General features: G+C 46.9%; 1 protein-coding gene across 6 annotated transcripts in view; it reads right to left on the bottom strand.

The window, feature by feature from the left end:
* Positions 1-699: 699 nt before the first annotated feature.
* Positions 700-25,321, bottom strand: part of LOC118641604 (CREB binding protein) — a 149,398-nt gene continuing 124,776 nt past the window's right edge. For 4 of the 6 annotated variants that reach the window (XM_036278906.1, XM_036278904.1, XM_036278907.1 and 1 more), the window contains 12 exons: positions 25,189-25,299; positions 22,763-22,819; positions 19,160-19,237; positions 18,760-18,827; positions 13,048-13,198; positions 12,515-12,661; positions 11,738-11,851; positions 10,023-10,188; positions 9,500-9,667; positions 5,183-5,344; positions 4,559-4,840; positions 700-3,015 (listed from right to left, as the gene is read on the bottom strand). In XM_036278906.1, the coding sequence (XP_036134799.1) occupies positions 871-3,015; positions 4,559-4,840; positions 5,183-5,344; positions 9,500-9,667; positions 10,023-10,188; positions 11,738-11,851; positions 12,515-12,661; positions 13,048-13,198; positions 18,760-18,827; positions 19,160-19,237; positions 22,763-22,819; positions 25,189-25,299 (3,649 nt within the window). In that variant the 3' untranslated portion in view covers positions 700-870. The remainder of the gene's footprint in view (positions 3,016-4,558; positions 4,841-5,182; positions 5,345-9,499; positions 9,668-10,022; positions 10,189-11,737; positions 11,852-12,514; positions 12,662-13,047; positions 13,199-18,759; positions 18,828-19,159; positions 19,238-22,762; positions 22,820-25,188; positions 25,300-25,321) is intronic. The other 2 variants (XM_036278910.1, XM_036278905.1) reach the window with 2 other exon arrangements.

Here is a 25,321-nt window from a genome sequence, read left to right as displayed (position 1 = left end):
TGGTACTTTACCATCCTATACAGTGATTGAATCTTCTTGAATTTTCTTATTTATAGTAATTATAGCGCTTGCATGATTTACACTAGAATTGCTTTTCCTCATTTCAAGTTTCACATAGAAGAAAGAATGCTCTTCTCTATTAACATTAGCATGGTCTAAGAGAGTGATCATCCCTATTTTTTGTCTAAAACCAGTTTTATCAGAGAAACAAAGCAACAATTTCTACATCTGCAAGACAAGAGTTTGGCTTAAGCCAGTATGTATAGATAGATGTGTGTGGGTGTGTACATGTGTGCACGCAGGAGCCAATTCCTATCGTCCAGGGGTAATACTTGGAGAACGCCCACAGAGTTCACAATAGAAAAAATCTTCCCGCAACATCAGAGTTGTCGGGATACATTATAAGCTTGCATTATTTCAGGAATCAGTTTCTGAATATTATTTTTCTTCTCACTTTTAAACATAAATGTTTAAAGTCTTGAAAATACAAATAAAAAATATGGATATAATGAACTTGTTTTTCCCGTTAAAAAAAGGCAATGAGTCACCAGCAATGACAAAAAATCCAAACAAAACCCCCCTCCCCCCAAAACAAAAAAACAAAAACAAAAAATTAAAACAAAGAGAGAGAGAGAGAAAGAGAGAGAAAGAGAGAGAGAGAGAGAGAGAGAGAGAAAGAGACCAGATATTTAAATCAACTGGTTTTTAACAAAAAAATATATTCTTTGTATTGTTTCTTTAAACAGCAATCTACCCTTCCGTGGCTTGGAAGTAGCAGTTCCATCTAGGAATAAAAAGAGCCTAGATGCCTGGATTTCAGTACAAAAGGTCCAAGAACATGAAAGGGGAAAAAATGATGCTCTCACAATGCTACAAACCCTCCACAAATTTTTCTAGGGTGTCTCCTGTGGTGTCGCCGACCAGGGACAGCTCACTGGACAACGCACTCCTGTTGGGGGTATTCAGCTGTGGTAGCATTGCACTCTGTTCGGGGTTCCCCAAGTGTCCCTGATCTATGGAGCTGGCCATGGTGACTGCAAGTCCTGGGTGGGGAGAACCAGTCTGGGGCGAGACGTGGTGTGGTGAAGGCTGGGGCTGTATCCGTGGTGATGGGCTGGAATGTGGAGGCTGGGACTGGGGCCGAGGAGACTGGACAGGGGCCGGAGATCGCACCTGGCTACTAAGGGATGTGGCCATCTGCTGGCCAGGGAGGTGCGAGGCCTGTGGCTGTCCTGAGAGCATGTGCTGCTGGGGGCTCATGGGGTTTGGCTGGCCTGGGGACCCAATCTGCTGCTTCATCTGCTGCTGCTGCAGAATCCGCTGCTGCAGGGCTTGCTGGATATTGGGGGTGCTGTCTGCGCCCAGCCCGGGCTGCCCCATTTGGCCGAGCTGTCCCATCTGAGCTGCCATCTGGCCCATAGAATTGCCCTGCATGGGCAGGTGCTGCTGCATCCGCTGCTGCTGCATGGCCGGGGGATAGCCTCCAGGTCCTTGAGGCTGCTGGAACTGGCCATGTCCTGCCATGCCTGCGGCCATGCCGGCACTGCCCTGCTGTTGTTGCTGTTGCTGTTGTTGCTGCTGCTGCTGTTGCTGCAGCAGCTGCCTTCGCAACATCTCTCTGTACTGCGGGTTCATGCTTGCCATGCTAGGGTTGTGCCCTGGGTTCATGATGTTCAGGGCCTGGCCCTGGGGGTTCAGGCCTCCCATCGCTTGCTGCTGTGGAGGCACACCAGGCCGTGGCCCACTGGTTTGCATGGCATTCAGGTTCTGCAGGCTGGGCTGCTGGTGTAGGCCAGGCTGGGGCTGTAGGCCAGGCTGGGCCTGGAGGCTGGGCTGGGGTTGCAGACCGGGCTGACTGGCCACGTACTTGGCCGTGCGCTGTTTGATGAAAGCTGCCATCAGCTGAGGGTTTGACTTGAGGATGTTGAGCACCTGCTGCTGCTGCTGCGGGGAGCTGGGAGACTTCAGGGTCCGCAGCAGGTCCTGCAGGGCGCCAGGTGAGATGCTCCGAGGTGGCTGCACATTGGGCATCCGTGGTCCGGCCACAGTTGGCTGAGCCTGCATAGACATCACGGGCCTGGGCATGCCAGGCATCGGCTGTTGCTGGGGGATGGGTGCCTGCTGCCACTGCCCAGGGGGCAGGTTGGGCATGACAGGCCCACTGACCTGGTTGGGTCGGGGCACATTTAAGCCCACTGGGGCCATCTGGCTCACAGGGGTCACCATGCCTGTGCGCCCTGGGGGCATGCCGTTGTTGATGTTCACCCGGTACAGGTGCTGCTGCTGCTGGGCCTCACGTTCAATCTGGCGGGCTGCCTCCACCGCTGCAGGTGGGGGCTGGGCAGGGGGTGGTGGGGCTGGCACCTGGTTGGTAGGCTTCCCAGTGGACACTGTGGTGGGGGGCTGAGTTCGGGCCACGCTGGAGAAGCTGGCTGGTGACATGCTCACAGGTGAGGGCTGTGGCTGGGTAGGGGGCTGTGGTGTCTGGGGTGTGCTGGGCTGCTGTGTGGGGGTCCCAGGTGGTGCTGAGGTAGGGGAAGGCAGACTCTGTTGAGGCACGTTGCGGGTGTTCATGGTAGCCATCCGCCTGCGCATGAGCTGTGCTTGCTGCAGACGGTGCTGGATCTGCTGCTGGCGGAGCTTGTGTTTGATGTTGAGGCAGAAGGGCACAGGGCATTTGTTTTCTTGGCAGTGTTTGGCATGGTAGCAGCAAAGGGCGATGAGCTGCTTGCACACGGGGCAGCCTCCATTGGTCTTGCGCTTGCAGCCCTTGGTGTGCTGCACAACCCGCTTCATCTTCTGGCAGGACGGCAGCGAGCAGTTGGCGTTGCGGCACTGGCAGGCGTGCACCAGGGACTGGATGCAGCGCTGGATGCTCAGGCGCCGCGACTCCTGGGGGCTCTTGGACTGAGGCTCACCCTGGCTGCCGCCCTCGTCGTCTAGGCCCAGCCCCCACTTCACCATCTTGTGGGTGTGGCTCTTTGTGTTGTAGCAGTTGATGCAAAGGTCATAGTCCTGCAGACACGGAAAGGGGACAGGCCAGCATCAGCATGTAGCCCAGCATTACCAGATATCCCACCTACCCCCAGGAACCCACTTCTGGGAACTCCCTCATGGCCCAAAAGGCTCCAGAGACCATAAAATCAATCTACCATCCCTCACCCAGCTCTCTTCCAGGGGCCCCCTGGACCTTCCCAACCCATGCATATGATGTGTGGCTTCATGTCCACCCAAGGCTTTCGAGTACATTGGTGGACACTGGTCCCCCTTTCCTTCCTTCCTCTGCACCCCGGGAATCACACTTAGCCATCCCACCAGCCTGGGAAGCCTGACAGTGAAGGAATGACTGGCACTGTGCCCATTTCCTCCCAAGTGCCACCTGAGTGAGTGTCTGAAGTATCACAGACCTGAATTCCTAGAGACTGGCCTTCCATTGTCCAGGGCTGTTACTGGGTGCCCTTAGCGCATCCCCAGAGCTCTGCAGGGTGGTCCAGCAGGGCACTGGGGCTGAGAGGCCTTCACCAGGAAGAAGGCCCTGTATATCCCTCCCCAGATTTCTAAAAGCCACCTACATCTAGAGACTGAGACATAGGTGCTAGAGTGGAGAATGGAGCCTATGGCCAGGACTGATAACCTTTTCATAGAAAGGATATGAAAATCCTGGCTGTAGGAAATGAGAGGGAGAACAAGAGGAGGCTGGAAAAAGCAGGAAGTAAAGACAAGGGCATTACAAAGGCCCCGCTCTTCCCCTCAGAGATTACAGAGTGAGTCCTGTAGGGCCCATGACTGTGGGGACCATCCTGGAGACCAAGACTGGCAGGCAAGGCGAGGACTGGGAGGGAGTCTATGACTGCAGGGGGAAGATGGAGGACCCACAATAGCCTAACTCACTCCATGTGAGGGACTTGTCTGTGCAAGAGACAGACCCTGCCCTTCACACATGGGCCAAGACCTCTGCAAGAAGGAGCCAGTGTGGTGTGGCCAAGAGGTTCCGACCAGGACAAGAAACAAGGGTTACCAGACCTCCAACCATAGGGACCCAAGCTGATAACAGGGATGGGAAACCAGACAGAGCCCTGGCGGGACCAAAACACTGCCAGCATCTCTCCCACTTTCTCCATACTCCTGCTCTGGCACCACAGGACTATAGACATGGCTGACACAGAGCCAGGGTTAATGAAACACAGGAAATAAAATAACAAGTGCCTGTGATCGTCTCCTCATCTGGACAAGTCAGTGCTCGCTGAATTCCAGGAAGGCCAGCCTGTCCTGCCAAGGGTCAAGTGGGCCCTGTACACAGGTCAATGGTCTCACTGTCATGTTCAGTTTGGTCAGGACTAGATCATGGTCTGTGAAGGGAGACTGTGAAGAACCAATGGTCTTCCCCCTCCCCCCGCCCCAGGAAATGCCAACTAATATATTAGTTCAACCTAAAACGCAAACGCATAGACCGAAAAGGACTGGGGAGCAGCCAAGGGGACCCTAGACTTGTGGACCACACCAACTCTGCCAGAAGTTCTGTCAGAGCACACACACAGGGAGGGAGGTACGGGCTTACCTCGCACACGGTGCAATGCCAGCGTGTCTCCACGTGGTGTTTGCACTCATTGCAGGTGTAGACAAAGCGGTCCTGGCCCTGGGTGTGCAACTCCACTAGCATGCACAGCGTGGACCACTTGGACCGCCTTAGGGAGGAGAACTCCCAGTGCTTATCCCTGGCAAGGGTGAGGAAAGCATCGCGCCCATCCATGAGGTCGCAGCTGAGCAGGGGGTCTGGGTCAACAATAGGGGGCAGCGTATTGATGACAGGCCCAGCATGGAGGTGGATCACAAAGAAGACCTGCAGGAAGAACAGAAGGAGTATGTCAGCCCACAGAGAGAGGTACTGAGAAGAACTGCCTCTGGAGGGTCCCAGGCTACCCCAGCCTGCAGAACTGAGGTGTATGTCAAAGGCCCAACTCCCTCGGGATAAAATGACTTGGTGATGTTACCCAACTAGCCAACTTTGCTGTCTAGGGGCTGGTCTTCCCATATAGTGGGAAGCACCAGATGAATGCCACCATGCCTTCTCCCTTCTCTTGGCCAGGGGCAGGGTTGTGGCTTCGTCAGCAACCCCCACCCTCCTTCATCTTGGCCCAGAGGAGCACAAGTGCTGGGCTCTGCAGCCTGCCCTGCATTTCACCTCTTTGTGTTTCTCCATGGTGGCATAGAGCTTCTGGGACAAGTCGTTGGACACGTTGGGCATACTGGGTTTCTTCTTGTTGGCCCGGCTGATACTGCTTTTATTCTTGTTGGTTTTCTTGTTGTTCTTTTTCTTGGCATTCTTGCTGTCACCCTGGCTGCCCTGCAACAACATGCAGAGTTGTCAGACAAGCCCAGCCTCCTCCTCCAGGTCCAGTATCCAGTCAGGACTCCCAGCTCCAAGCCCTGGGGACTCTAGGAAGCACCACCGGGCAGACCCCTACCGGTATGGGCTATAAACACATTGCTGCCTTCAGAGAAACTGCTGGGGGAAAAATGATGAGGATGGAGAAGCAGGGCCTATGCACTCAGCCAAAATCCCAATGGGCACAGTGGTGATAGATAAATATAGAGCAAGTATGGCCTGTGCCAAGAAGGCCACAGATCACGTTACGTCTTGAGGGAAGAACACACCTGGGATGCTAATTTAAAATATAATGAATGAGGGAGAGGAAGCAATTTTACATTGTTCCACATCATTCCACTAGATACCTGCAGCTCCATGGCATATCCTGCATGCCCACTGGCTTATTCTTTGCCTTGTGAAAGGCTCCAACCATTCACCACGTGTGAGAGAAACGGGAAAGGTGCTAAAAAAGAAGCTGCTGCAAGGACAAAAGCAGGGTTTTGAAAGTAGCCTCTCCAGATCCCAAGCAAGGCCGCAAGAACGTAGGACATCTCCTTGATATCCTGTTCCCATTCTCTAAGCCTCAAACTACCATTAGTGCTGCACTTGGCTTAAGTGTAAGGGGTTCTGCTGATCAGTTAAAATACTCCTACTCTGGGAAGAACTCAGGCTCTTAGTCATTTAGGTTTCAAGGCAGGAACACTCACTTGGTCTGGTTCGAAGGACCTAGTTTCTAACAAGGGGAGAGAGGGCGAGAGAAGGAGAAAGAGGGAGGGAGAGGAAGAGGGGCTGGGGGGAGGCAGACACACACACAGCTGAAAGGAGTGTCACTCTAGGGGAAGTAAGTTACAAACCTCTACCTCTACCACCACCTCCGAGGCACATCTGAGAAAGAGCCAGGAGGGGACCAAGGGGTCTTGACAGTGGGATGTAATGTAAACCCAGATCAGAAAAGGACACTGAATGAACTTTGGACTCTGGTTAACAATGATGTATCAATATTGGTTCAGCAACTGTAACAAATGCAACACATCAATGTAAGATGCCAGCAGGAGAAACTGGTACTAAAATACACACAACTCTGTACCATCCTCTCAAGTTTTCTGTAAGCCTTTATTCTAACACATAAAGCCTATATGTTAAAAGTTATGAAATAAATTCACTGTACAGTTTAGAAAATGTAGCCAAATAACAAATAATATGCCACCAAAGCAATAGCAGCTATGCATATTTACTTTGTGTATTTTTCTTTACAAAGTTGGGGTTACACACGTGAGTTGAGGTTGCATCCTGTTTCTTCCCCACTATGGCAAGCATCTTCCCATTTCTCTCACTGAAGACCATTTTTTTTTTTTTGGTTAAGCCTCACCTGAGGATATTTTTTCCATTGATTTTTAGAGAGAACAGAAGGAGACTACGTGGATGAGGTGACATTGATGTGAGAGACACATTGATTAGTTGCTTCCCATGCACACCCTGACCAGGAGCTGGGGATCAAACCTGCAACCCAGGTACATGCCTTTGATCAGGAACTGAACCCGACATCCTTCAGTCCTTGGGTTAATGATGTAACCACTGATCTACACTGGCAGGGCAAAGACCACTTAATGGCAAAGCAGTATTCCATCACAAGTTTTGTCCATACCTAAGCCAATCCTTAGTTATGTAAACTAGACACACAGAATGGCGTCTCCATCCCTCACCTTCACGTCCTGTGCTCTCCACCACATGCGAGTCCATGGTTAGCAATTGCCAGCTCAGGTGCCAGCCCTTGACTATTTCTATCTCCCAGAAAACCCCACCACCACCAGGCCAGAGGCAGGCATGTGGTCCCTGGACCGCTCTAACCTCTGAGCCAAACAGGCCAGGGCTTGGACAGGACCTATTGATTGGGGCCTGCATTGCTCCCCTGCATAAAGTTCCTCTCTAATGGGATCTCCAACGTCAAGGCAGACTCTCCTCCCCCTGCCATAACCCTCCCACAGTCCTCTACAACTTGGGATGCACATTCTGACTTAGACCACCTCCCATCCAGAGGTGTTTGGCAGTGGAGGACACATAGGAGGACCTCGAGTTCACAGATCAGCTCTGGTCCTTCTCCCACTGACTCTGAATTTCTGCTAAAGTCAGGCACACTCTTCTAAGGTTAGTTGAGTGTGAGACCTACTGGTGAAGCACACCTTTCCTGGTACATAGCAGCCACTAAGCAACCCCTGGTTTTAAATGCCAGCCCCACATAGCCCCCAAAGTGCACCTGTGAGGGCCCCAGGCTTGCATAGCTCCCCTTGGATTTTTGTTGTTGTTGTTGTTAATCCTCAGCCAAGGATGTTTTCCCATTGATTTTTAGACTGGGAGGGAGAGGCAGAGGAAGGGAAAAACATCGATGTGAGAGACACACATCAATTGGTTCCTCCTGCACGACTCCAACTAGGGCCAGGGATAGCACCTGCAACCCAGGTACATGTCCTGGACTGGGAATCGAACCCACTACCCTTTGGTCTGCAGGTGACACTCTAACCGGTGAGGCAAACCAGCCAGGGCTCCCCTTGGATGTTTATAGACATTTCGACATGAACATGTCTGCAGCCAATTCTTGACTTCTTCCCCCAAATATGCTCTCCCTCTTCTCATCTGTCAGGTAGAGGCAGCAACAGATAGCAGGCAGCCTTGACCCAGGATTTTCCTTACATGCCACAAAAATCCACCCCAAATTCTGGGGTTGCGACTCTCAAAATACACAGCATCTCTCTCACAGCCTGTACAGCTACAAGCCAAACTGAAACCACCATGTCTTACTTGACACCCCAAAGCATGGCACACTTGCTCACAACTTTGATGCCTATGTCTCTCCTCTTCCTGCTTGAAGCTCTTTCTCTCCAGGATCCTGTGGGTTCCTTCTCATCAGGTTAGTCTCTGCTCAGATGCCTCTGCCCCAACAAACCCCTTCTCTCTGCCCTTCCCGGAAGTGCCCCCATCCCTCCTCTTCCCTGTGCTTCCTTTTCTCCACAGCTTTCACCACTACCTCAGAGTGTGCTGGGCATGCGTTTCTGTTTCTCCTACTAGAACATATAGTCGCCCTTGCCACTTCGTGCTTCAACTTTCATGGCTTCACTCTATCACGTTTTTTTCAAATATATTCATTAAAAAGTTGATTGAGACAGTGAAAATGATAGGGCGTGCGCTCAGTTGTCTGAGTCAATTATACACCCCTGTATTATAATTAAAATTACTGTACATATGGACCGTAGGCCTGTGTATTCGAGCACCCCAGGAATCCTTCAACCCCAGGTGCAACTGCTAGAGTCTGGAACGAATTAACTACGATAAACGAGGGACGACTGTATACCCCTCAAGGGCTGGGATGGTGTTTCCTTAGTTCTCACTGTACTGCTCAGGCCCATACCTGTGCACAGCAGGGACTTAGGAAACAGAGTGAATGCACGAGTGTGAACACCACAGGAGAGCAGTGGGTGTGTGTGTAAAGTACTTTTTAAAAAAATCCTCACTCAAGGACATTTTTGCATTTATCTTCAGATACAGTGGATCCCAGGGAGAGAGGGAGGAAGAGTGAGAGAGAGAAACATCAGTGTGAGAGAGACACATTGACTGGTTGCCACCCACATGACCCCAACTGGGGCTGAGGACAAACTGCAACCGAGGTACGTGCCCTTAGCGGAAACCGAACCCAGGACTCGCTGAGCCAAACTGGCCAGAGCGTAAAGTACTTTTTAAATTGGCCCCTGGCTGTGATGCATCTGTGTCTCTGTCTCTGTCCTGGGCTCCCTGGCAGGATGCCCACCTCTCTCATCTTTCTGTGTCTTGGCCATTTCTGTTCTGCCCAGAGATGCTGGAGCAAGCACCTCCTGTCCCGTTCTATTAGGTGATGGGTTTCCAGTGCCCACATTTCAACCCATTCAGTAACCAATGTGGACTGTGCTCCTAGGCCCCAAACCTGTCAGACATGGTGACAAGGTGGGGTTATGCTACCTCACCACAAAAATGAAGGCCATATCCAATGAACTCAACAGCACAAGTTCACTCTCCAACCTGTCATAACTCGTCCTTCAGCGCACATATCTGGGGCCACCAGACATTCCGTGAGGGGTGGGAGTGGGGACATGGGGCCTTTACCTCTGTGGTTTCACTGGCCGCAGTGCTCTCTTCCTTCTTCCTCTCTTCTTCTTCTTGTTCTAGCTCCTTAATGCTCTCCTCCAACACATTGGGCCAGAAGTCACCCTCAAAATAGGGCAGTTCCTTGGCACTGGTAAGCCTGTCTTCAGTTGCTTGTTTGAAAATGTCCTGGAGAGTGAAGAAAGCATAGCAGTGATACAGGGGACTCAAGTGAAGCTCCTGAGGAGGGTGCAGAGCGGGACCATGACACTGAAGAGGATCTCGGTGCAGCCTTGGTGTACAATGGCCACAGTCAGCCAATTTACACAAGTAACACAAAAGCACTGCTTTCAGACTGTCAACTAAAAATCTTGATAGACTACAGAGAAGATAATTCTACATTTTCATCTCATACCCCCCCTTTTTTTGCTTTATAATCCTCATAGGTGAATATAATTCTAGCATATGTGAGTGTGAGAGGAAGACACACGTAAATTAGTGGTGACAAAGCCACTGCACGCCCTCCTTCAGCAAGCACGGGTACCTTGTAGTCATGGATGATCCGCTCTGCAAAAGCTTTGTCCAGCATCTTTTTGTACCACTCTTGCAGGCGCTTCGGTTTTGGGATTTTTTGATCAGGGGGGTGGCAATGGAAGATGTAGTCGTCTCCTTCACTTGGGGGACAGGCCCAGATGTGTCCTGTCACATACCTGCAGGACACACACACATAATTCAGATGAAAGTGTTGAGCAAAATGTCCCTGCTTTCAAGGAGTAACAGGTGAGGAACAGGGACCAAAGCAAGAACAGAAATAACCATAAAGAAAAGAGAAAGCAAAGAAATGACCACAGTGCTTGTGGCAGAATGTATAAGTCGCTTTGAGAGGTTCCAAACCAGTGTGCTGGGAGTGGGGGATGTGTGGCTAAGGCCAAAACTCTCTAGATTGCACAAATGCACGCCTGGAAGTCAGCCCTAAGATGCTTCCTTCTCAAAGTGTGTACATTGGGCAGGGGCCTAGGCTGTGCAGGAACCTGTGAGCACAGGAGAAAGCCTGGGGAGACAGACTCATCAGGTGTATCAGATGGCTTCTACCTAGGGACGCACTGGATTTCTTTTTTCTTTTTTTCTTTCTTTCTTTCTTTATCCTCACCTGAGGATATTTTTGCATTTATCTTAAGATAGAGGAGGGGGAGGGAGAGAGAGAAACATCAATGTGAGAGAGACATATCGACTGGCTGCAACCCACACAACCCCAACACGGGGCCGGGGACAAACTGCAACCGAGGTACGTGCCCTTGCAGCGGTCTCAACCTGTGGGTTGTGACCCCTTTGGGGGTCGAATGACCCTTTCACAGGGGTCGCCTAAGACATAACAACAGCAAAATTACAGTTATGAAGTAGCAATGACAATAATTTTATGGTTGGGGGTCACCACAACACGAGAAACTGTATTAAAGGGTCGTAACATTAGGAAGGTTGAGAATCACTGCCTTAACCAAACCTGGGACTCTCTGGTCCGTGGGCTGACACTAACCATGGGCCGACACTCTAACTGCTGAGCCAAACTGGCCAGTGCTGCACTGAATTTCTTATCTATTTTCTTCTGCACATAGAAAAGGGTATTTCCTGTTAAGGGTTAAAGTTAAAATAAATCTTATTCTGTTTAAGACACTTAAATCAAACCTCCAATTTTTTCAAAATTGGGAAAGGAATATGACAGATCTAGAACACAACAACAGTGGTAAGAGAAAAAAGTCATATGCAAGAGACTACAGCTTGGAGGTTTCCATTCATATGTAACACCCAGAAAAGGCAAATTTATGGGGACAGAAAGTAGATTAGTGGTCGATGGGGGCAGTGTGGAACAGGGATTAACAGCAAATGGGCATGGGGATCTTACTGGGGGATGACAATGTTCTGAGACTGATTACTGGTGCTGGTTACACCACTCCATAAAGTTGCTAAAAGTCAGTGAAGTGTACACCTGAAATAGGTGAATTTATAATGTATAAAATATACTTCAATAAAATTTGTTTTAAAAAGAAACGAGAATGGAAAAATAACTGAAAGAATGCAGAAGGCAGGAAAAGCACATGCACTGTGCTGAGAAGTCCTGAGAGCACCTAGAGGAGCTCTGGAGACTTCAGAATCCAGCAAAGGATGTTAAAATAGAAACACTCTCATTATTTCACAAATTAAACATATGGTGGAAATGAAAAACAGCTTTTATTAGTTCTAGAAAATTTGAATGCAACTCACCCCAATTTCTTCACATATTCTAAATATCCAATAAGGATCTCATGGTAAACGGCAGTCCGAAGGCATCGGGGCCGGAAGAAATGAATACTGTCCAGATAAGATATATATACACGCCTGGGAGTGGGGTAGGGGAGAGAAATTAATTGAAAGTTCAGGGTACCCCCCCCAAACTTGAAAGCAAACACCATTTAAAAGAAGCTACAGAAATAAATTTTGTTTTGATAGCATTTACACTGGCCACAAACATAAGAAAACTTCCACTGCCAACTGCCACTGCCAATCAATAAAATGAACTCCAATTCTATCACCAAACTGCGAAGCACTGGCATCATTCACCATGGAGAACCATGGAAAGATCAGGGCAAACTAAGAAAAGCCTTTTCTTCAATTCCCTCTCACCCAGATTCTAGAATGAACATGAAAGAACTCTTCACAGAGGTGCTTCATTTTTCTAGGTGTATCAGAGAATGTCCAGGCTCATGGAGTGGTCCCCAACCCATTCTCTGTGGGTCTACCTGCCCCAAGTTAAGACAGGGACAACAGCAAGACCGGAACCAGTACCCACAAGAACTCAAAACACAAAACAGACTTGAAATAGTTGTTAAAAACCCTTGACTTTTCACTGGCTTAGAGGAAACCTAAACTAATTAGTTTGGTTAATCAAGCCTGGATTATTTCATTTAAACCCAGCTCTAAAGTACATAGGTTCTCTAAGACACACAGAGCCTCAGTCTGTTATAACAGAATAACGCCCCCTAAAAAGAGATAGAGGACTACCTTGTGTTTGGAGGGGGGCAATCAGAGCCATATTCTTGGACATGCATCCCAAAGAAGCATACATCCACTCCATCAATTTCCTCAAAAGCAAAGAGAGCTTTGGTTCGATATGGGAAAGATTCAGACATTTCCCCAGAGTCCACAAACCTGAAACAAAAGTCAGAATATAATATTTGCACGCATCATTGTTTATAAGGTACTTTCCAATCTAGATGTACTGCTCTAAACCCGCTTAGGACAGAGGACATAAAGGCCTGTCACTTCTTCTGACTACCAGCCCAGAACTCTTCCCTTCCCACTGGCCCAAGCAGCTTGGATTTGTGATCCCATTCCTTGTGACACTTTCCCGCGACTGGGAGTTTTACCTTCTCTAATGAATTTGGGATGGAGAGAAAGATCTGCTACATACTAACCACTGAAAAGCCTTTAAATTATGCAAAAGCCTTGCCAGAAAGCAGGGCTTTTGTTAGCGAGGTGGGGTAAATACTGGAACAGTGCTGTTTTAGAAAATGGCACAATGTCTGCACACAAACCGTGATTTCATCCCAGGCTTGACCTCCACAGTCTTGTCTGAGCTGGCCACCACTCGAACAAAGACTTCCCCGGCTTCAGGATGATTCTGTCGCCGCAAAAACTTGTTGACTCGGTCTTCTAAGTGGTTTCCCAACCGTGTGGTCTGCAGTCCTGAAAAGTTTAGTACGAGCAGGTGAGAGGGCTTCAGAAGGACTATGGAGAAGGCAACCGAGGCCAAAGAATGCACCTTTTTCCTTCAGGGCAGTCTGATATATTTAAAAAAAATTAACATTCTGCCCTGGCAGGATGGCTCATTTGGTTGGACCGTCATCCCATACACCATAAGATTGTGGGTTCGATTTCCGGTCAGGGCACATACCTAAGTTGCAGGTTCAATGCCCGGTTGGGGTGCATAGGAGAGGCAACCAATTGCTGTTTCTCTCTTGACGCCGCCACCCCCCCCTTCTCAAAATCAATACAAACATCATTGGGCGAAGATAAAAATAAAAGAATGTTCTCTAAATCTAGAAGGGCTCCAGTCTGTCCTATGAGGTGAGTGTTTTATGAAGGAAAGGGGTACTCTGGGATCACAAGCATTCTACACCTGAAAAGTTGCCATCAAGGGCCCAGATAGTTCTGTCTTTTTTGAATTATAAGTGGCAGAAGAGCCATGAAGGTGGACCTGAATCTGAAAGAAGATGGGCTGTGGAGTAAAGTGGGAGAGGCAGTCATGAGGAGAGCCATGCCGTGCCCATCAGCCTTTTGCTCGCCCCCTCCAAGGCCCTAGTGAGGCAGAGAGCTGGTCCTGGGTACTCCCACACATGGCTGTTCAGGTTCACAGCTGTGCAACACCACAACTCTAATGGAAGCAAGGAGCCTGCCACTGTTTTTCCTGGAAGAGGGCAGGGTTGGTGAACATGAATTCCTTGACTCATTCTTCCCTTTCTGCCCAGCTTTGAGAGAGTCCCCACTACAGAGTTAAGACAGAGCGCATGGTCAGAACATCCCAAGGCCAACTGATTCTGTGTGTTCCTATCAGGGCAAGCACACGGACACTGTCTTGGTACCCAGACCTGCCCCAGCTCCATTCCAGGGTAGGCTCCTCCTCCCTTCCACAACCCTTTCTCCGAGGGACTGCCCAGGCATGGCCCACTGTGACAGGGGATATAGAGCAAGCTACCCAGAGGCATAACATTAGTCACAGCATTAAAAAACTCCTTGCACACAGGAAAAAGACTAACAGTGAGAGTAACACAAGGTTCATAACGATTATTTATATATAATGAGATTTTAAAGCTTTTTCTTTATATTTATTGATTTTTAACTATTTACAAGCCCTGGTCAGTTTGGGTCCACAGTTAGAGCATCAACCCTCAGACTAAAGAGTCACAAGTTCCATTCTGGTCAAGGGCACATACCTCGGTTGCAGTTCGATCCCTGGCCCTGGTTGGGGTCGTGTAGGAGGCAACCAATCAATGTTTCTCTCCCTCCCTCCCTCCCTCCCTCTCTATCTGAAAATCAATGGAAAAATATCCTTGAGTGAGGATAAATAAAAATATTTACAACACTAATGAGAAAAAAAATGTCCTCACCCAAGGACATTTTTTTTTTGCATTTATCTTCAGATAGAGCGGGAGGGAGAGAGGGGGTGAGAGAGAGAGAGAGAAACATCAATGTGAGGAAGACACAGCCACTGGCTGCCACACACATGACCCCAACTGAGGCTGGGGACAAACCACAACCGAGGTATGTGCCCTTAGCGGAAACTGAACCCGAGACTTCTTGGTCTGCAGGCCAATGCTCTAATCGCTGAGCCAAACTGGCCAGGGCTGTTTTATTTTTTTAATTGATTTTTTAGAGAGAGAGGAAGGGAGAAGGAGACAGATAAAAACATTGGTGAGAGAGAAACATCAATCGACTGCCTCCTGCACACCCCCTATGGGGATCAAACCCAACTACATGTGCCCTGATGGGTACCTATGACCTCTCTTGGTGCATGGGATGGCACTCAACTGAGCCACACCAGCCAAGTAAGAAATGTTTCTTTTTTTTTTTTTTATCCTCACCCGAAGATATTTTTCCATTTTTTGTACAGATAGAGTGGGAGGGAGAGAGAGGAAGAGAGAGAGAGTGAGAGAAACATCGACGTGAAGGGACACATCGAGTGGCTGCCATCTGCACGACCAACCAGGGCCGGGGACAAACTGCAACCGAAGTACGTGCCCTTAGCGGGAACCGAACCCGGGTCTCTCCGGACCGCAGGTCGACGCTCTAACCGCTGAGCCAAACCGGCCAGGGCAGAAATGTTTCTTAAAAGCTATTTAGCATTTCAGAAGATTCTTAACTGAGGTTAAGAAATATATGGAACATTTAGACTAATTCCACTTTTCTACAATAAACATACCAGTGGTAGAGTTTTTTTGATGTACGTTACACCTCAAGAAAAATGATTTAAAAAGGAAAAAAAATACAATGGCAATAAAATAAAAACCTCACAGGAAAATAAAAACTTGAAAAGCTATAAAAATGAGTGGGAGTGGATTTGTGATCTATAGTACATGCTGATGAAGATGTACCCTGTACACTCTGGACCTCTTATATTATGCATACCCCATACCTGAGACAGCTATCCTGAGAAATGCAACATTAGCTGCAAGGGACCCACAGGCCAACTTGTCTTGTCTTTGTGAAGTCCCTGAAGAAAAGTTTCATGTTGTTGTCTGTGTTCCCCCATTCCCTCTCCATGCTGCTGCTGAGTACGTTTTGTTCCCTCATGAGGCAGTTTCCAATTCAGAAGGGAGGACACAGCTAACACGGGCCACTGTAGTGAGGGAATCCCCCTTTCCTTATGAAAATATGACCCACATACTATGATTTTCAAAAAGCAAATGGAAGGACCTTTAAAATTAGGTCTTTTGCCTTGGCCAGTGTGGCTAAGTAGGCTGGGCGTTGTTCTGTACACCACCAGGAGGTTGCCGGTTTGATTCCTGGTCAAGGGAATGACTGGGTTTTGGGCTCAATCCCTGGTGTGGAGGTTTTTGGGAGGAAGCCAATTTATGTTACGCTTGCTCTCACATCAGTGTTTCTCTTTCCCTCTCTCTCTAAAAATCAATAAACGGAACTAATAAATAAAATAAAACTAGGCCTTTACTTTTTTCTTCAAATCACCTGAGTTACCTGCACTAAAAAACGAGATACTTAAGACAATCTGTGACAATAAGCACCAAACTGAGTACTGTGAAATGTAAAGAGGGCTGGAGAGCTGCTCCCCATGAGAAGAGCACAGGTATTACATATAGGAAGGTACAATGAAAACAGAAAGCAGCCAGCACAAGCTCAGAGATACAAATAACTGGGGATGCAATTTCTCCTGGAGGAAAGCAGAGCGATTCTCATCCATGTGATGCACACATGAAGGTATTTCAGGTCTCCCGGTATTTATGCAGCAGGCCCTTCCTCCAGCCTTGGTGGGGGATGGGGGTGGGGTGGCATGTATTTTTATTTCTCTTTCTGTGATCAAATCCTTTAGCCTATTGCTTTCTCATTCTTCTTCTTCTTTTTTTTTTAGGAAGGTTTTTAATAACCCAACATAGTAAAAACACTCTTACTGTGACCTTGAGTGCATTTGCAGGTGTTCCCTTTAACCACCCGAAGTTGAGTTACATGTGTGGTGTAAGGTAGGGAGGTGGCTTTGGGTGGATGGTCAGTTGTGACTATCATTCACTGATTAGCAGCTGAAAGACATTTCTAGTACTCAGTGTAAATATGAATGAGGCCAACTTTTCTTTGTGATCTACAAAACTCGCAAAGACTATTCAAACCAAAATATAAGGGGTCACTGACACTAGACTTCTGAGGTCCTTTTCTGTAAGCAAATATCCTCGATCTTAAACCCTAAAGATCATCTATCAAAGGTCCATGTGTCTTTCTCTACTATTCTCTGGACACTGGGGTGGTGTGGGAGCTGGGCCAGCTCTTGAACTCTTCTGTGACCCCCATACCCCCATCTCTACCCTTTTGCCTTCCAGCTGAAGCTACTCTTCTAGTGAGGCCTAACTCTCCTGGTAATTTCATTTGATCACCACAGCTATGGCCTAGGCAAGTGTTTCTAAGTTGCTGACCTACTTTAGTGACCTTACTCAGAATGGATCCTCTAAAGTAGGGCTTTTCACCTGGGGGCAAATGTGCCCCTTCAGGGCACATCTGGAAAGGTCTGGAGATATTTCTGATGGTCACCACTCATGAGGGTGAGGGTAGGGGTAGTGTCACTGATCTAGTGGACCAAGGCCAGGGACGCTGCTAAAATTCTACAAAGCACGGGACAGCTATCATAACAAAGAATTATCTGGTCCCGACTGTCAACAGTGGCTCAGCTGAGAAACTCGAATCTAAAGAGAAATATTACAATAGGCAAAGAGTTCCTCAGCATTTCAAAATGTTTTACAAAAATGAGTTTAAGATATAGGATAACTATAGATTTTAGTAACTACAGAGTTTAAACTTGAATTGACAATGACTTGGAAGCCTATGGAGTGGTTTCCTCCTTGCCTGCTTCACTTCCCCTTCTTCACCCTGCATGTGTTCTCTCCCTCCATTCTCCCTCTCTTCTGTTCCCAGCACTTCAGATGGCCTCAGGCTTGCTGTGGACATCCTGAGCAGAGTGCCAGTCACTTGTTCTGCTGGAAAAAGGTGAGAGCTGCAGGGAGTACTGGGTAGGTATGCTTTAAGGCTCTGCTGCAGGTAGCTTTCCTATCCAGGTTCGTTATCAACTCAGCCAAAGGGCCTGGCTGGTGTAGCTCAGTGGGTGAGCGTCAACTCATGTACCAAGAGGTCGCTGGCCCAACCCCCAGTGCCGGGCATGCAGGAGGCGGCCCCTTGATGTTCTCTCTCATCGATGTTTCTATCTGTCTCTCCCCTCTCTTCCTCTCTAAAAATCAATAGAGAAAAAAAATTTAACTCAGTAAAAGGACAGCCTGGGAAGGCCATGCTGTGGAAGGTGGCCCCACTACTTGAGAACCAAGTGAAAAAGGTTACATATCATACGCTTTTGAAAAGAATGACAGCTGTTAAAAAAAAAAATCAGAACTACTTATGAAAAGTTACTTTTAGTAGCAATGGACTGCTATCATAAACAGATAGTAACAGCCACTCTAAATGCAGCAGTGACATTCCCAACAAGTCTTTGTGCAGACTAGGCTCCTACCAATCCTGGGTGGATGGTGGCCAATTCCCGGGGAACCCAAGAGGGTCACCCCTCACAACAGCAGGGTCCATAGCTAGTAATGGGCAAGCAGCTCCCCATACAAGGTCCCAGACAGAACATCAGAGAGATAGAGATAGAGGTAGAGATAGAGATACAGAGAGAGAGAGAGAGAGAGAGCGCGCGCGCATGCGCACGCACACGAGCGTGTGTGTGCACACGAGCGTGTGTGTTTTGGAGGAGGTCTAAGCTCCTTGAGAAGGATCTGCTGACAAACTTGCTCTCTCAGAATTTACAGTTTCCTATATATCTAAGCTTTCTAAACTTTCATCTCAAACATAGATTGATCATAAAGCTGATTCTGACATAATGATCAGGTCAAATGGTTCTCTTTAGGGGAAGACAAGAAAAATACAAACTCACAGATAAATTAGCTTTAGAGCCACGTGTTGAGGAACCAAAGGAAAACTGGATAATTATACAAACTTCTACAATATACAGACCAGGAGACAGAAATCCTTTCACAACTTACTCTTAGCACTGAATTTGTTTTCTTTTCGAGTCCTGCCAGTTTTCTTTAAGCAGTTGTCACACACAAAGCTGTAAAAACATAATGGGCGTGATCAGATTATATAAAACAGTATACGTTGCCAAACTAGGGAAATGCAGCATTAAAATACTTCATTGGCAGTTTAAATCACATCATTATACAAAAGTGAAGAGGCAGACTGCTTTGATTCTACAATTCCTAAAGCAGGCAAACACAGTTAAGACTTAAAATTTAGAACCAACTGCCATCTATCTTAATTGCTGAATTCTTGCTGACAACAATGAATGAAATGCAGCAGCAGAAGCAGCAGCAGCAGCAGGCACCCTCCCCTCCAATCTGCAAAACTGCTTTACTTTTCCCAAGAACACAGGAAATTACTCACCCTGACGGCCAAATGATATCATAGTGTAAAACACAAATCTGATGCATCTTCCGGCCACACTCCTTGCAATCAACAAAACTAGAAGACAAAGAAAGCACACTGAAATGCACACAGAACCACACAACAGAGTGGTCTGTTCACACCTTTTCCTCTTGATTACTTCGAGCATCTGGCATTAATGCATCTGTTGACTGATTCAGTTGTACTTTAAAAATGCACCAGTATATTTTCTGTAGAAAAAGCTGACTTTTTCCCCTTCTTTGAACATGCCTCATTCCTCTTCTCCCAATCTCCTTTGTAATCAGGAACAAACCCTACTTTTATTTATTTTTTATTTTTTTATCCTCATCTGAGGACATTTTCCCATTTTTTGTTCAGATAGAGTAGGAGAGAGAGAGAGAGGAAGAGAGAGAAACATCAACGTGAAAGGGACACATCAAGTGGCTGCCGCCCGCACGACCAACCAGGGTCAGGGGCAAACTGCAACCAAGGTTCACGCCCTTAGCGGGAACCAAACCCAGGTCTCTCCAGACTGCAGGCCGACGCTCTAACCGCTGAACCATACTGGCCAGGGCACGAACCCTACTTTTAAAAAGTGCTATAATAAAGGTACATTTTATGGGCCAGTATTTCTGACAGTACTACACATCTTGAAGACCAACACTTGCCCTAAGAAACTGCACATGCCTAAACTGACTTTAGTAACAGAGAACAATTACTTTCAGTGTTATAAACATTTATTTATTTTTATCCTCACTTGACTTTTTTTTTTTTTTGCGCATTTATCTTCAGATAGAGCAGGAAGGAGAGAAGGAGAAAGAGAGAGAGAGAAACATTGATGTGAAAGAGACACATCGAGTGGTTGCCACCCACACGATCCCAACCATGGCCGGGGACAAACTACAATGGAGGTACGTGCCCTGAGCGGGAACTGAACCCAGGATTCTCTAGTCCGCGGGCCGATGGCTCTAACCGTTGAGCCAAACCGGCCAGGGCATAAACACTTATTCTTATGCCTAAGCACAAGAAATGTCTGTTCTTAGTCACAAAGGTGGGAAGTCCCAAGCTGACTGGTAAATGGCAGTCCTTATTCAAGTAAACACTGGAGAGCAAGGGGATACTGAGCACTTGCCCACTCTGCTGCAGTCCCCATCCAAGCTCACCTGGAAAGCTTAATTGCGAACATACTTAATTAAAGGTCAAAACCTATTAAAAGTACATTTCCCCCAAATTCTCGAGTTCAGGCTCTTCCAATAAGCCTGGATACTGAGCCTGTTCCCTGACACAAGCATTCACTATTGTCTATCAAGCCCCCAATCTTTCCACTGTCCTTGCTGAGCAAGGCTTCAACCACAAATCGAGTCTAACCCAGCTTCTCTGTTCCTGCTCTGCTGGAGGACACACATGCAAAACTGTGCAAATCACCACCACCATTAACTGGCTGTCTTGAGTATACTCTGGCAACCCCATGCTGAACCTTCACTCCCTCCCCAAGGACTCCATCACTGCCAACCAGCTCCTTCTCTGAAATTTCAGCAGTTGAGCTCGGTTAAGAATTTAAAAGGTCAGTAGGCAATAACTTCCTCAGTTTCTGTGCCTGCTCCAAAGACATTCACATTCTTAAGTCCTTCCCTTCAATGTCAAGGAAGAGGAATTTAAAAAAAAAAAAGGATATATGGTTCTAGACCCGTCTATCAATTTTGAATTTCGACCTCTCTCCCCTTCTATTACTAACCAATTGGTTGACTCTCCTTCTTGTGTTTTTATTCATGCGGTTACCTAAACTGCCACCTAGACTGGCCCTTTCCTCACCCGCTAGCTACCATCTGGATTGGCCCTTTCCTCACCTCCCAATGTAGTCTTTTCCACCAGAAAGCTATTCAGGTTGGCTTTCCACTTCCTGCCTAAGCTGCTTCCCTACTAGAGAGCAAACTACCTTCTCTACTAGGGAGCAAAGTCTCCCTCTTTGGTGAATCCACCTCATAGATCCAGGGTGATCTTTTCGTAACAGAAGCCAATGATATCCCCCCAAACCTCCCAGCACACCCAGGAGAAAATCTACAAGTCAAAGAGCAGTGTAAGGGGCTCTGCACCTAGTGCCTTTCCTCCACATCTCATGGGGCTCCATCCACTTCCCCTACCTCTCAACCACTTGAGCTTACCTGTGGTGCTGTTGAGTATCTTATGTTCCTTCACTCCTTTGTGTCTAGAATACTCTTACTCTTCCCAACACCTGCTCCCAGATGTGTCACCTTTTCTGGAATACCATTATGCCTTAGAACAGGACCCCTCAACTCTGGACCATCTTACTGCCTCCTGCTGTCTGTGCCACAATCCATCTGTCTCTTGTACTGCAGGACAAAGCCCCCTGCCTTGATTCACCTGTGTTGCCCACTGCCTAGCAATGAATATTCCAGTATAATCTATTTTGAAATTGAAAGATGAATATAAATCATCGTGAAACTGAAAAACAACAGGGGAGAACATATATGAATAGGGAACTAGACAACCAGGATAAACAATCCACTGGTCATTAAAGCCCTGGGGAGGTACTCCCTCATGCACTAGGCATTTTGCTCAGGCTGGAGCTCTGGCAGTCAATGTGTACCCAGTCTGGGCACTGCTAGTAGGAGACAAGTAAGCTCCCCAAAATAAAGTCAGGTTTCAAAATGAAGCCTGGGTGGAAAGTCTGTGTGTTCCACTGCAGCAATAGGCTTTCTTAAAGCTGGAGGGTTGGGCCAAGAGAGGGGAGGACCTGTTTCTCAGTTCTGGACGCACCACAGCCACACTTCCCAAATACCCAATGGTGCTGGAGCCTGTGTTCACCAAGCAGCTCTGAAAGGGCATTCACCATAGGGATAGAACACAAGGGGCCTCTCCACACACTGAGATGCTCTCAGGACTTGGTTTTGGGAACCTGAAAGGGGATGCCATATTGAAGGAGCTCTGAAGCCTTGTTAGGGACTATCACAAAGCAAACTTTGCAAACACAGCATTCTCACAGAGCACTGAAGGAAATTCAAATATCTGACAATGCCCTTTGAAAATACACCATACCAAAAACAGTGGCAAAAACATACATCAGGCTTCCCATTATTTATTTTCACAAAGTGGTTTCTAAGAGTATTCTGTTTGTTTGTTTTGTTTTTTGGTATGTGCCCCTAGTGAGAACCAAACCCGGGACTCTCCTCTGGTCCACAGGCTGATGCTCCAACCTCTGAGCCAAACTGGCCAGGGCGGTTTTTGTTTTTTAATTTCCCTAGCAATACTCCACCAAATATTCCTACCTTTGGTTTCTAAAGATTCACACTAAATGGCTTCTTAAAAACACCAATGACCAACTTACTAGAGAGGTTCTAATAGAACCAAACATCCATCTAAATCTTATCACTGTTAAAATTCAGTAATTGAAGAACATGTCACAGAGACATACATATTTTGTGTGAGTTAAAGAATAATTCATATCTAAAATAACTTCACACAATAAAATTCCACCAAAGGCAAAGTATTATCATGTCTGCTCCCACAACTCAATCATAAGGAGAAAATTCCCTGACCCGAAACTAAAATCTAAAAGACAGAAAGAAATAGCTATATACTCACGGTTCAGGATCTAAGGTATCATTTTTCTTCTTTTCAAACTGATCCTTCGAAATTGTCCTTGTTTAAAAAAAATAAAAAAATGTTAATTAACTGAATTATCTGTTGAGTATAAACTACAGTTTCTGGGATATTATTTTATTACTAGTTCTTCAAATGAAAGTAATGGTCGGCTAAAATCTCAAGTAAATGCAATGATGGCATGGACATATAAAATTCAATTCTACAGAAAGCATTACCATTTATTTTTCTCTTTCTCAGAATATTTCCTCCTCACTATCACCAACACTTATTACAAGATTTAATTAGGACTAGTCAAAATATGACGGCAAGATTGTGTTGAAATTAAAACCTGTTAATTTTCAATCAAATCTACATAGTGAGTGGCTACTGGATTTAACTGATAACTGGTGTAAGCAGTTTTTTTAAAATTGATTTTTACTGATTTTTTTTTTTTTTTTTTTTTTATCCTCACCCGAGGACATTTTTTGTTCAGATAGAGTGGGAGGGAGAGAGAGGAAGAGAGAGAGAGAGAAACATCGACGTGAAGGGACATATCGAGTGGCTGCCACCAGCACGACCAACCAGGGCCAGGGACAAACTGCAACCGAGGTACATGCCCTTAGCGGGAACCGAACCCGGGTCTCTCGGGACCACAGGCCGACGCTCTAACCGCTGAGCCAAACCGGCCAGGGCTAAAATTGATTTTTAGAGAGAGAAATAGGGAGGGAGAGAGAAACATCAATCGGTTGCCCCCCACCCCACATAGGCGCCCTGACCGGGAATTGAACCTAAAACCTTTTTGGTGTATAGGACAATGCTCCAATCGAGTCACCCAGCCAGGACATAACCAGTTCTTTTAATTATAATATTCCCTCAATGATACAAGGTCAGCATCTACCTGAGGATATTTTACCTTTTTTTTTTTTTTTTAAATCCTCACCAGAGGACCTTTTTCTATTTTTTGTTCAAACAGAGTGGGAGGGAGAGAGAGAAACATTGACGTGAAAGGGACACATCGAGTGGCTGCCACCCGCATGACCAACCAGGGCCGGGGACAAACTGCAACCGAGGTACGTGCCCTTAGTGGAAACCAAACCCGGGTCTCTCTGGACCGCAGGCCGACGCTCTAACCGCTGAGCCAAACTGGCCAGGGTGAGGCTATTTTACTCTTAAAAGGCTGAGTATTTGGTTTCTACTGTCCTTTTGTTATGATCAGTGTATATGTGAATTACTTCTGATTTACAGAATTATACAATCCAATTATTAATCATACAATAGGACCAAAAGATTAAGATGACAAGGAATAGAAAAATAAATTGAATAGGTAAACTATCTGTCATTTTGGTTTGTATGTCATGTAAGTGGCTATGGTTTGTTTTGCATTAGAATAAAGGAACCATGTGTCATAGAGTAAGTGTCCTACATTGCTGGAAACTGCTTTAGTGGGAGGCCCTGTTGCCTGTGGGGGGACATTGCACTAGCAGTCTAGCCAGTGTGGTAGGAATCATGGCAGAGTCCAGAGAAAAGAGAGAATCCAGAACACTAGTAGTCCTGGGCAGACATGGTGGCTGCCAGGTTTTCAGGCATCTCAAGCATATAAATGAGCTGACCACAGAAGGCAGGCAACGGGACGAAAAGGTAGACTCAGTGAAGGAATGAATGAGCCAACTCAGGCCTGTCTGCATTGGACCTAGTGAGCAAGAGTCAAGTCTCCAGCAAGGAAGGAGATACATTCACACTCTGGGAGCTCATTATCTGTGTTCTATTTGCTTCACAACTTAAAAGATCAAGATGAAGGTAGGTATACAAGACCCATTTTTTTTTTTGCTACTGCCAGTTCTGTGAATAGGGTTACCTGGTTTCTTAGGTGTAACAGAAAATCCACAATTTCCCAAAATGGAGGATGACAGCCACTAGGAAAAGCCAAGTGTTTTAAAAGAAAGGTCAGCCTGGCCGGTGTGGCTCAATGGTTGAGCGTTGACCCATGCACCTAGAGGTCGCCAGTTTGATTCCTGGTCAGGGCATATGCCCAGGTTGTAGGCCAAATCCCCATTGGGGGGCATGCAGGAGGCAGCCAATCAATATTCTTTCTCATCGATGTTTCTATCTTTCTCTCCCTCTTCCTCCTCTCCCTCTCTCTAAAAATCAATAAAGAAAAAAAATAAATAAAAGAAGGGTCACAACACGGTCAAGAGAGACCAGTGAACTGCATGGCATCACAGTCTTGAGTGCAGGGAAGAACACGGAAGTGGCACTGGTGTTCAGCTAAAACAGCTACATGTAAAGTATGAATGTGAGAATAGTTAATATGATATAATATACTACAAACAAGTCAAAACAGCAGTGGTACTTCCCTTTTACTTATGAACAAGAAACAAAAATAATTAAAGAGTAACCCCCAAGAAAAATGACAGGATGGTACTTACGTTTGGGGTTGTGAAGGGTCGTCACCCAGGGTAACATTCTCCCCCTGGATCTCTGTGAAACACTTCTCACAAAAATGATACCTGTCAGCAAGAAGGCCATACTTGGGTGAACTGGTCCATCATAACACACAGC

Source organism: Molossus molossus, unplaced genomic scaffold, assembly GCF_014108415.1.
Source record: "Molossus molossus isolate mMolMol1 unplaced genomic scaffold, mMolMol1.p scaffold_m16_p_3, whole genome shotgun sequence".
NCBI lineage: Eukaryota > Metazoa > Chordata > Mammalia > Chiroptera > Molossidae > Molossus > Molossus molossus.
This window is presented reverse-complemented; position numbering and strand designations above follow the sequence as displayed.